Below are 12,439 nucleotides of genomic sequence, written 5' to 3' on the forward strand. Positions count from 1 at the left end.
TTTTGTCCGCAATTTCAGCCTAGTTAGGCAAGAGGGCACTGGTGGCCCAGTCGTCTAAGGCGCCGCAATTCGCTGTGCAGATTTGCGTCCCTTTGACACGCCAGAAACCTATGATTCGCCCCGATTATGTTTCTAGATTTGTCAGCACCATACCCATGCTCGTGGGTTTCACCGAAGAGGTAAACATCTGAGACCTGCATCACTTCGGGCTTTCCTCCCACATTAGGCTGACACGCCGTGATATAACTGGAATACTGTTAAAAGCGGCGTTAAACCCAACTCACTCACTCACTCACTAGTTCGGCAAGGGTGGAAACTGGAGTTCTATAGTCAGTTAACTCCATTGCTTTGGAAAGATGCAGTGGGGCACACCGCCAATTGGTTTCACACGTTGTACATTCGGACGAGCCAACAACTTAACCATATCTACGCTAAACTATATAGCCTCTTCATAATTTCACTCATCCTCTACTAACATACAGTAAACTACGGTTATAACGAACTCAAAGGGACCACCCATTTTAGTTCGTAATAACCGTAGTTCGTTTTAAGCATATATACAGCATATATGCAACACATGGCCGGGGCTAACAAGTAAGTTCGTTATATCGGTTTGTTCGTTATACGCGTGTTCGTTATAACCGTAGTTTATTGTAATCCAAAAAACACCAAACTCCGTGTTACAGTTCGTGGAAGGCGGGGACTGCCTCAGCGATGACGTTCCTGCTGACGACGTTCATCGCCTCCGGTGTCATCTCCAAAGAGAACGCCTTCCCGGCCAGCATGATGAGCAACCCTCTGTGGGTACCCTGTTCCTCCCATTCCTATTGTGAAGACCGCCTCCGTGGTCTAGTGGTAGAGCGTCCGCCCGGAGAGCGGAAGGTCCGGGGTTCGATCCCCGGCCGCGTCATACCAAAAGACGTTAAAAGATGGTACTTGTTGTTACCCTGTCTGGCGCTCGGCATTAAGGGGCTAAAGCAAGGACTGGTCGGCTCGGAGTATAGTATAGTAGAGGTCTGTAAATATTCGAGTCTGAACCAGACAATCCACTGATTGACATTATGAGCATCGATCCACGCATTTTGGATATGATGACATGCATCAACCAAGTCAGCGAGCCTGACCACCCGATCTCGTTAGTCGCCTTAAACGGCAAGAATGGGTTGTTGAAGACCTATTCTACTTCGGATCTTTACGGATGTAGACATTGACGTTGGTGATAAAAATAAACAATGACCACTGTAATGGAACGTTGGTCAAAGGGATATAGATATAAACTGACCACTGTTATTGGACGCTGATCAAAGGGATATAGATATATACTGACCACTGTTATTGGACGCTGATCAAAGGGATATAGATATATACTGACCGCTGTTATTGGACGCTAATCAAAGGGATATAGATATATACTGACCGCTGTTATTGGACGCTGATCAAAGGGATATAGATATATACTGAACACTGTTATTGGACGCTGATCAAAGGTATAAAGATATATACTAACCGCTGTTATTGGACGCTGATCAAAGGGATATAGATATATACTGACCGTTGTTATTGGACGCTTATCAAAGGGATATAGATATATACTGACCGCTGTTATTGGACGCTTATCAAAGGGATATAGATATATACTGACCGCTGTTATTGGACGTTGGTCAAAGGGATATAGATATAAACTAACTACTGTTTTTGGACGTTGGCCAAAGGGATACAGATATATACTGACCACTGTTTTTGGACGTTGAACAAAGTGATACAGATATATATTGACCACTGTTATGGACGTTGATCAAAGAGATACAGATATATACTGACCACTGTTATTGGACGTTGATCGTACAGATATATACTGACCACTGTTATTGGACATTGATCAAAGTGATACAGTTATGTACTGACCACTGTTATTGGACGTTGATCAATGTGATACAGATATATACTGACCACTGTTATTGGACGTTGATCGTACAGATATATACTGACCGCTGTTATTGGACGTTGATCAATGTGATACAGATATATATTGACCACTGTTATGGACGTTGATCATACAGATATATACTGACCACTGTTATTTGACCTCGATCATATAGATATATATTGACCACTTTTATTAGACATTGATCATACAGATATATACTGACTACTGTGATTGGACTTTGATCATACAGATATATACTGACCACTGTTGTTTGACCTTGATCATACAGATATATACCGACTGCTGATATTGGACATTGATCAAAGTGACACAGATATATACTGACCACTGTTATTGGACGTTGATCAATGTGATACAGATATGTACTGACCACTGTTATAGGACGTTGATCAAAGAGATACAGATATATACTGACCACTGTTATTGGACGTTGATCAATGTGATACAGATATGTACTGACCACTGTTATAGGACGTTGATCAAAGAGATACAGATATATACTGACCACTGTTATTGGACGTTGATCGTACAGATATATACTGACCACTGTTATTGGACATTGATCAATGTGACACAGATATATACTGACCACTGTTATTGGACGTTGATCAATGTGATACAGATATGTACTGACCACTGTTATTGGACGTTGATCAATGTGATACAGATATATACTGACCACTGTTATTGCACGTTGATCGTACAGATATATACTGACCGCTGTTATTGGACGTTGATCAATGTGACACAGATATATACTGACCACTGTTATTGGACGTTGATCAATGTGATACAGATATGTACTGACCACTGTTATGTCCATCCAGGAAGACTATGGACTTTATGCTGAAATACTACATGAAACCATACACCCGTATAGGGCCCTACATTGTCGGCCTGTGGGTCGGCTACCTGCTCTACAAGACTGACTGCAAGTATAAAATGTCCAAGGTGAGTCACAGTTGTGTGTCAGGTCCACGTGTGCAACTGGATCTGAAAAGGTCTCCCACCCTTTCTTCTTTCAAGAGTTGACTGTCAACACACCTGTTCCAAAAATACCACGGCCGAACAGGAGTTGTGTTCTTTATTTCATGGCTGATTGATTAACTCTGAGATACCATGCCGTAGATAACATGGATACCCCACTCAGACACAGAATACGGACTTCGAGCCGACCATTCTTTGTTTTATTCCCTTATGGGGCCTTTACAAAGAATGGCGACCTTTGTGGCTCCCGTGTGTGACCATAAAATTTGCCAGGTCGTCGTTGGAGGCACAAAGGTGGCAGAATGGTTGCCTTGGTCGTTCCAAGGTGGTACACAGGAGGTTCAGACATCGCCATGGACGCCATGGTCGCCGTAATTTTTTTAACGTGTTCAAAACAGTCGCACAAAGGTCTCCGAGGAGGTTGGTTGCTCAAAGGAGGCTCAAAGCAGGCAGAAGGGAGGCACAAGCATTGTTGTTGTTGCAGAATGAAGGCACAGTCGCCAGGTAAAAGATGCGTTCTGCTGAACTATTTTCCCGTCAATCTGGGCGATGCTTCTGCCTCCCTTGTGCCTCCTTTTGGGCGACCAACAGAGTGCATTAAACGATGACTGTGGCGCCAGCCGTGCCAGCCTTGGGCACCATGGCAATGCTTCTGCCTCTTTTCTGCCTCCTTTGAGCTACCTGTGATTGTCATTGTGATTGCAGACGCTGAACAACTCGAGCAGTTACTGCTGAACAACTGCTGGAGCAGTTACATAGAAACATGATTTTCTGGGTTTAGGCGACCAGGCCTGTGTAAAGGTCGCAGCCCCGTGTAAAGGGGCCTTTAAATTCAAAGCGCCTGGCAGGGTAACAAAAAGTACCATATTTTATATAACGCCTCATTGTTGGACGAGGTTGGGGATCGAACCACATATCTACTCTCCGGGCAGAAGGTCTGTCTACTAGACCACGGAGGCGGTCTGTGAGTTACGCGCTGGGGATGGTTTAGGTTATGTGTTTGACGGTTGAAAATCAAGATTGTGTTTTACATTTACAACATTCTGAGATGACCAAATTGAATATGAGTCACCTTGGTATTCTGTTGGGTCAATGTAACTGTTGCAGACTGTCACCTTGTTAGGATGGGCTATAGCATCGGCTGTCGCCCTTGCTGTGTTGTATGGCCTTTACGACGACGCCAACGGCCACCACCTCACCGTCGACGCGGCCGCTTTCTACAACGCCGTCCACAGGACTGCTTGGGGAGCGTGTGTAGCGTGGGTGGTGTTCGCATGTGCAACCGGGAATGGAGGTAGGTATCTCTCGCTGGTGCTGTTTACATACCAGGATACAGGATAGGATTATCAATGTTTGGCCTACACTAATACTGGGACCACACTTTACAGCCATGGCTTTCTCAATCTCATTAAAATCACATCTTAGTTCTCGCTACCGCTAAACAAAGATCTGAGGACATCCCATTAGGGATCACGTCAGGACGACCTTTCATCCGACCAATCAGAGCGTCGCTTACAAGATCATGAAAGTGACAGTCGGAATGTGATTTCTAATCATGCAACCTCGAAAACTTTAACACGGGGTATTCCGAACGATAGTTACGAGTTAAACAACTGAATCCATACAATCTAGACAATATATTTGCCATTCCGAATGTCATTTTGTTCAGGTTTCAAATTTTTAATAGAGAATTTGTGAAAATATGTTTCGAAGCGTAGTCGCCAATTTGGAATTAGTGCCGTAAAGCACGAGAAAGCTGCCTTCTGATTGGCTAATGTCGACTTCTTGTCAGTCTTTCCATTGGTCGGTCAAAATTCTCGCAAGATCGGTCTGACGTGACCCGTAATGGGATGTCCTCAGATCTTTGTTTAGCGATAGCGAGAACTAACATCTGATTTTAATAAGATTGTGGCTTCCTCTCCCTGTAAACCTATGGGGGTCCCAAGCAGCCTTGCTGCTCGCAAGAGGCGACTAAAACGATCGGGTGGTCAGGCTTGGTGACTTGGATTGTGGCATGTCGGCGTGGACCGTTTCTCATGCTAATAACTGGATCTGATCCCGGCGTCTTTATTTACAGGCGGGGCGGTCGGGTAGCCTGGTGGTTAAAGCGTTCGCTCGTCACGCCGAAGACCCGGGTTCGATTCCCGACATGAGTACAATGTGTGAAGCCCATTTCTGGTGTCCCCCGCCGTGATATTGCTGGAATATCGATAAAAGCGGCGTAAAACCATACTCACTCACTCACTCACTTATTTACAGGCCATCGTCATACAGCAGGAATAGCGCTGATTGTGCCGTTAAACAACGAACACCCACTCTCATTGTATTAAACTAAACCGGAAATCGTTTTCAATAAAAATAACAAAAAACGGTTTGACATGTACTTTGCCTGCCCCTACTCTGTCGGTAACTACACTTCACGTCCAACTCTGTGTTGTTTGTTTGTTTGTTGTTTAACGCCGCACTCAGCAGTATTCCAGCTATATGACGGCGGTCTGTAAATAATCGAGACTGGACCAGACAATCCAGTGATTGACGTCATGCACATCGATCCACGCAATTGGGATACGATGTCATACATCAACCAAGTCAGCGAGCCTGACCACCCGATCCCGTTAGTCGCCTCTTACCCCAAGCATAGTCGCCTTTTACGACAAGCATGGGTTGCTGAAGACCTATACTACCCCGGATGTAACTGCTTAAAGAAGCAACCAACTTCAATCAGTGATCAAATTATAGAAATAAATCATTCTCCTGAAAAATGTCACTGGCAGCAAATCACCACCTTAAAAGACAGTCTTCTTGTTTACTGCTACTCTTGTCTTCCAGGTTTCGTCAACACCCTGCTGTCCTGGCGTGCCATCATACCTCTCAGTCGCCTCACCTACACCGGCTACCTCGTCCACCCCATCGTCATGTACGTCTACTACTTCGGACGGGAACAGCTCTATGTCTTCTCCACAGTAGATGTGGTAAGGGTCCTCTGAATGAAGCCTCCTTGTGCTAGTTGTATGAAACATGCTTCTGTTGTACTAACCTTGGTCATGTAGTTGTATGAAACATGCTACTGTTGTACTAACCTTGGTCATGCAGTTGTATGAAACATGCTTCTGTTGTACTAACCCTGGTCATGCAGTTGTATGAAACATGCTTCTGTTGTACTAACCCTGGTCATAGTTGTATGAAACATGCTTCTGTTGTACTAACCCTGGTCATGCAGTTGTATGAAACATGCTTCTGTTGTACTAACCCTGGTCATAGTTGTATGAAACATGCTTCTGTTGTACTAACCCTGGTCATAGTTGTATGAAACATGCTTCTGTTGTACTAACCCTGGTCATAGTTGTATGAAACATGCTTTTGTTGTACTAACCCTGGTCATGTAATTGTATGAAACATGCTTCTGTTGTACTAACCCTGGTCATAGTTGTATGAAACATGCTTCTGCTGTACTAACCCTGGTCATAGTTGTATGAAACATGCTTCTGTTGTACTAACCCTGGTCATAGTTGTATGAAACATGATTCTGTTGTACTAACCCTGGTCATGCAGTTGTATGAAACATGCTTCTGTTGTACTAACCCTGGTCATAGTTGTATGAAACATGCTTCTGTTGTACTAACCCTGGTCATAGTTGTATGAAACATGCTTCTGTTGTACTAACCCTGGTCATAGTTGTATGAAACATGCTTCTGTTGTACTAACCCTGGTCATAGTTGTATGAAACATGCTTCTGTTGTACTAACCCTGGTCATAGTTGTATGAAACATGCTTCTGTTGTACTAACCCTGGTCATGTAGTTGTATTAAACATGCTTCTGTTGTACTAACCCTGGTCATAGTTGTATTAAACATGCTTCTGTTGTACTAACCCTGGTCATAGTTGTATGAAACATGCTTCTGTTGTACTAACCCTGGTCATAGTTGTATGAAACATGCTTCTGTTGTACTAACCCTGGTCATGTAATTGTATTAAACATGCTTCTGTTGTACTAACCCTGGTCATAGTTGTATGAAACATGCCTCTGTTGTACTAACCCTGGTCATAGTTGTATGAAACATGCTTATGTTGTACTAACCCTGGTCATAGTTGTATGAAACATGCTTTTGTTGTACTAACCCTGGTCATGTAATTGTATGAAACATGCTTCTGTTGTACTAACCCTGGTCATAGTTGTATGAAACATGCTTCTGTTGTACTAACCCTGGTCATGTAATTGTATGAAACATGCTTCTGTTGTACTAACCCTGGTCATAGTTGTATGAAACATGCCTCTGTTGTACTAACCCTGGTCATAGTTGTATGAAACATGCTTCTGTTGTACTTACCCTGGTCATGTAATTGTATGAAACATGCTTCTGTTGTACTAACCCTGGTCATAGTTGTATGAAACATGCTTCTGTTGTACTAACCCTGGTCATAGTTGTATGAAACATGCTTCTGTTGTACTAACCCTGGTCATAGTTGTATGAAACATGCTTCTGTTGTACTAACCCTGGTCATGTAATTGTATTAAACATGCTTCTGTTGTACTAACCCTGGTCATAGTTGTATGAAACATGCCTCTGTTGTACTAACCCTGGTCATAGTTGTATGAAACATGCTTCTGTTGTACTAACCCTGGTCATAGTTGTATGAAACATGCTTCTGTTGTACTAACCCTGGTCATAGTTGTATGAAACATGCTTATGTTGTACTAACCCTGGTCATGAAGTTGTATGAAACATGCTTCTGTTGTACTAACCCTGGTCATAGTTGTATGAAACATGCCTCTGTTGTACTAACCCTGGTCATAGTTGTATGAAACATGCTTCTGTTGTACTAACCCTGGTCATAGTTGTATGAAACATGCTTATGTTGTACTAACCCTGGTCATAGTTGTATGAAACATGCTTATGTTGTACTAACCCTGGTCATGAAGTTGTATGAAACATGCTTATGTTGTACTAACCCTGGTCATAGTTGTATGAAACATGTTTCTGTTGTACTAACCCTGGTCATGAAGTTGTATGAAACATGCTTCTGTTGTACTAAGCCTGCTCATGTAGTTGTATGAAACATGCTTCTGTTGTACTAAATCTTCTTGCGCCAACTGTTTGATTGGCATTCTAGAAGTTGGTGAGTAAGAAAACATACAACTTTATGGATAACTATAAGCAACAAACCAGAAGTTGTTATCCATAAAGTTGTATGTTTTCTTTCTTCTTGCACCAGTTGTATGAAGCATTTTTTCTGTTGTACTAACCTTGAACCAATTGTATGAAACATTCTTCTGTACAAAAATCATCTTTTTGACTGATTTCCAGGAGTTACAGGAATTGACCAAGACGAATAAATCCCTAAAAAGACCTTCATAGTAGATCATTATAGGAAACTGAGTGTCATTAGAAGAACGACCAACAACCTATTTCAGAAAATGCTTAAACAAAACATGTTTTGTTTTTAGTTATGTTACATTGAGCCTGTGTGCTGGGAACAAAATCTGATAAAGAAGTGAATGATAAAATGCCTCAGGTTTATCATCATATTATGACAGAATTGACATCTAATATTATTTTGTTCCAGATATGGACCTTCTTTGGAAATTTAGTGGCTGCATACATAATAGCATATGTGACATCTCTTGCATTTGAGGCGCCGATGATGGGGCTTGAGAAGATCCTGCTCAAAAGGAAGAAATCTTAGCACATCTCTCCATCCTTCTCTTCACAAGATTACAGCCATGAAAGCAGACAAACCTAATGCCATCTGGACCACAAATACAATTTATTTCCAATTTCCTGACATTAGGCGGAATGTCTCCATATGTTTATAGAGAGACATTTATCAATATTTCTATCTGAATGTTCTATCTCAGCATATGTACATCCTTTAAAGCTCTTGTTCGTAATGGTGGATAACACAATAGACAGCATGTTAATTACATTAATGATGATTTCAATACAGTATTTGATCTAGTGTAACTGTGATGCACTTGGTAGGTTGACTTGTACAGTATTTTCCTCTGTGTCAGTCGCTTCTTGCCGACATCTGTTATGGGGCTGTCTTACACCTTATTTGTCTGGAAAAATATCTGACTGTGCAAGAAATGTTTTGTATTGACCTTAATCAAAATAAATCCATGAACAAAAACAAACATAGATTCTAAATTTATTTGGTTTCACTTAACCAGCCTATCAAGCAGTAATTCGCAAAATGAATGACTTGATATGGATTACTGTATTTGTGTCCATTTGCAGTGCATTCCCAAACACAAGATCCTAAGACAAAGGCTTGAACTGAGTATGCCTGCAGCAGCTCTATCAGCATTTGCCCCACAGGCGGACTCTGTTGTATATTATAATGATTACACTGGAAGTGTCATAAGGTTTGGGTTCCCCAGGGCCCACTTGCACAAAGCGATCTTAGCACTAAGACTATGGTAAGCCTATGTTGAAGTATGGGAGTTACGATCATTTTAGCGCTAAGATCGCTTTGTGCAAGTGGGCCCAGGAGTGATTCTGTTCAGCTCAAAGTACTGCCACAGCATTGTGACAGCAAGCTGTTGATTCCTGAGTTTATTCCCACAGCAAGCTGTTAACTTATTTATGGACTACTTCCACAGCCAGGTGTTGTGACCAGGTCGTACTGCCAAGCTGCTGCACCCCTCCAGACAACACATCCCCTGCTGGAGTCCCTCCCTGCTACTCCTCCTGCACCTCCCCACAGTCTTCTATAGACACTCTCTTAACTGGGGTGCCATTCCGGGAACCACAAGCCTGCAGAAGGAATTGTGCAATTAATAATAGTTGGCTACATTAACTAAGGAGCTTAACTTGAGTCAGTGACTACTGGGGCTTTTGCAGCTTTTAGCAATATTACAGCTACATTAAATAAAAACGGGACATCACAATAGACTTCCCATTTCCTAACATAGGGAAACAAACCCTGGTCGTTGGCAATGAAATGTCTCCTTGGATATTTTCAGACAATGAGATATATTAAATACAGTTAACACTTGTATCGAACTTTGATGTGTCGAACTGACGCTTGTCTTGAAATATAAGCTTGGTCCCTGCATATTCATTCTTTACTCATCACTTACAGTTAAGTCAAACCTCAGATAACTCGAAATATTTACGTAACTTCAACACAGCAGTGTTTGTTTGACTAATTTTTAGAAAACATACTAAACATTTCATTGGTTGTAAGTTTGAAGTCCTATGACCTTGTTTCAATGGAAACAATCATAACAAACCAAACTTAGTGTAGAGCTGACAAGAAATATAGATGCTAAACGCTGCAAGATGACATGAGGTACTTCTCATATATCAGTTGAGCTAGAAAAACAGGCCAACATCAATTCACACATCTCCATATGAAATATCAGAACAAATTCAGTGTCAAGTAATATCTAAATCAATTAGTTGACAAGCTTGTCGTTTCAACAACTGATGCTGATGGCAGATCAATGATAAAGTGAGTGAGTGAGAGAGTGAGTTGGGTTGAACCTGCTTTGAACAGTATCCCAGTTATATGTGTGAGAGGAAAGCCCTAAGTGATGCAGGTCTCAGACATTTACCACTTCGGTGAAACCCACGAGCACGGGTATGGTGCTGACAAACCTAGAAACATAATCGGGGCAACCTGGGATTCAAACCCACAATCATAGGTTTCTGGCATGCCCAAGGGACGCAACTCTACACCGCAAATTACAGCCCCTTAGACGACTGGGCCACCCGTGCCCCCTTCAGTGATAAAGTGTCTCACCTCCATCTTCTTGACGATGTCCAAGCCCTCGGTGACTTGACCAAACACAACATGCTTCCCATCCAACCTGGAACACAGCAACATGACAGTGTTGTCTAAACTAATATCTTATCTTATTCAAAATTGTTATTTCATTCAAAATTGGGATTATTTTACAGTTCTCATTTTCCTAAGTTCAGACATCTTTTATCACTGTATCTTAACAAAACATTCAATAAAGTAAAAATAAGCATTTACGTTTTAATTCCAATTGGAAATTTTTTACTGACATTTGCTGCAGACTTGGGGCCAAATACTAGCCTCTAAGCAGGTCTAGATAAATCCCTGATGACTTAAAATTTAAATAACAGAGCATGCATGATGCTTCCTGGCTTAATATTGTCTCAATCTAAGACAGATTTTATCACGCTTCAGATGCAGCAACTTTAACATTGCAGTAAATGCAGGAAGACACCATTCTATACCTTTTTAGTCTCAGTAAGGGAAATTATTTTATGGAAGATGAATTGTATATTTTGTTTGTGTATGAACTTCATAATCTCCCAAGAAATAACTTGATATGTTAATATATAACTATCCCATCCATATAGTCTTTCATAATCTTGATTTCATCACAAGATTATAAAAATATTGCATAACGCAAGTGTATTCCTCTAGAGTGAGTGAGTTGGGTTTAACGCCGCTTCTAACAGTATTCCAGTTATATCGTGGCGTGTCAGCTTAATGTGGGAGGAAAGCCCGAAGTGATGCAGGTCTCAGACGTTTGCCACTTTGGTGAAACCCACGAGCACAGGTATGGTGCTGACAACCCTAGAAACATAATCGGAGCAAACTTGGATTTGAACCCACAATCATAGGTTTCTGGCGTGCACAAGGGACGTGACTACACAGCGATTCGGGGCCCCTTAGACGACTGGGCCACCCGTTTCCCCTATTCCTCCAGAAGGCAAATCAAATAAGAAATACTGTTCCTTACATTATTGATATATATACACATCTATTTCTGTATGTATCATGTATAACTATATTGTGCTGATGGTTATATCTCTGCTATACTGATGTATGTTCATCTTCCCAGGGCAAGAGCATCCACAAGCCTTGTTATCAAAGTCTTGTTTCCACCCTTGCCACATCAAGCCCACTTTCCTGTGCTAAATATGATTGGACTATCACACATGTCGATAGTCCAATCAGAGAACGTTTCCCAGAATCAACATCCACGACTGGTACACCTTCGTATGAATGTGATTTTACCACCGCCTGTCTTTGTTGACATGAATATGTCTTATTCATCTTTTAAACTCCCAACGATTGCCAATGTTTTTGTGTCAGGGATGAAATCGCGAATGTTTGGCTATTTGATCGACTAGGTCATTGCCTATGGTAGTCGCCATCTTTGTGAAGCTATTCAAGATAACAGCGAGCTGATTGGATATCACGTTTTCATTACAAGGGGCACTAGTTGTGATCTACGCGAGGTGGCCAGGGTTCCAGCCAAGAAAAGTGGCCTTGATGTGGCAAGGGTAGAACTAGGCTTTGATATGTTTATTGGGCCAATGTCCTTATACTGAATAAATGTCTGTCTGTCTGTCTAATGTCTCAATGTGTATTTAATTCCAGTGATTTGCTGTGCAAGTCGATTGTGATGTTTTTTCGGCAGTGAGCAGGGATTATTCTGATGTGAGATTGACGAAAGGTGCCTGGTCTGCAACAAATGGGATATTTTTGAAATGCTAATGAATATTTGTGCTGTGT

General features: G+C 41.8%; 2 protein-coding genes across 2 annotated transcripts in view; one reads left to right on the top strand and one right to left on the bottom strand.

The window, feature by feature from the left end:
- The window catches only part of LOC124129541 (nose resistant to fluoxetine protein 6-like), a 28,308-nt gene extending 19,237 nt beyond the window's left edge, over positions 1–9,071 (top strand). Inside the window, exons 11-15 of the mRNA XM_048400061.1 lie at positions 687–800; positions 2,776–2,899; positions 4,043–4,229; positions 5,765–5,907; positions 8,501–9,071. Of these exons, the coding sequence (XP_048256018.1) occupies positions 687–800; positions 2,776–2,899; positions 4,043–4,229; positions 5,765–5,907; positions 8,501–8,620 (688 nt within the window). The 3' untranslated portion in view covers positions 8,621–9,071. The remainder of the gene's footprint in view (positions 1–686; positions 801–2,775; positions 2,900–4,042; positions 4,230–5,764; positions 5,908–8,500) is intronic.
- Positions 9,072–9,073: 2 nt separating this feature from the next.
- Positions 9,074–12,439, bottom strand: part of LOC124142199 (peptidyl-prolyl cis-trans isomerase E-like) — a 29,601-nt gene continuing 26,235 nt past the window's right edge. Inside the window, exons 16-17 of the mRNA XM_046510511.2 lie at positions 10,685–10,751; positions 9,074–9,693 (exon numbers count right to left, since the gene is read on the bottom strand). Coding sequence (XP_046366467.2) covers positions 9,619–9,693; positions 10,685–10,751 — 142 coding nt within the window. The 3' untranslated portion in view covers positions 9,074–9,618. The remainder of the gene's footprint in view (positions 9,694–10,684; positions 10,752–12,439) is intronic.

The sequence above is a fragment of the Haliotis rufescens genome, unplaced genomic scaffold, assembly GCF_023055435.1.
Source record: "Haliotis rufescens isolate VD_foot unplaced genomic scaffold, xgHalRufe1.0.p SCAF_2, whole genome shotgun sequence".
NCBI lineage: Eukaryota > Metazoa > Mollusca > Gastropoda > Lepetellida > Haliotidae > Haliotis > Haliotis rufescens.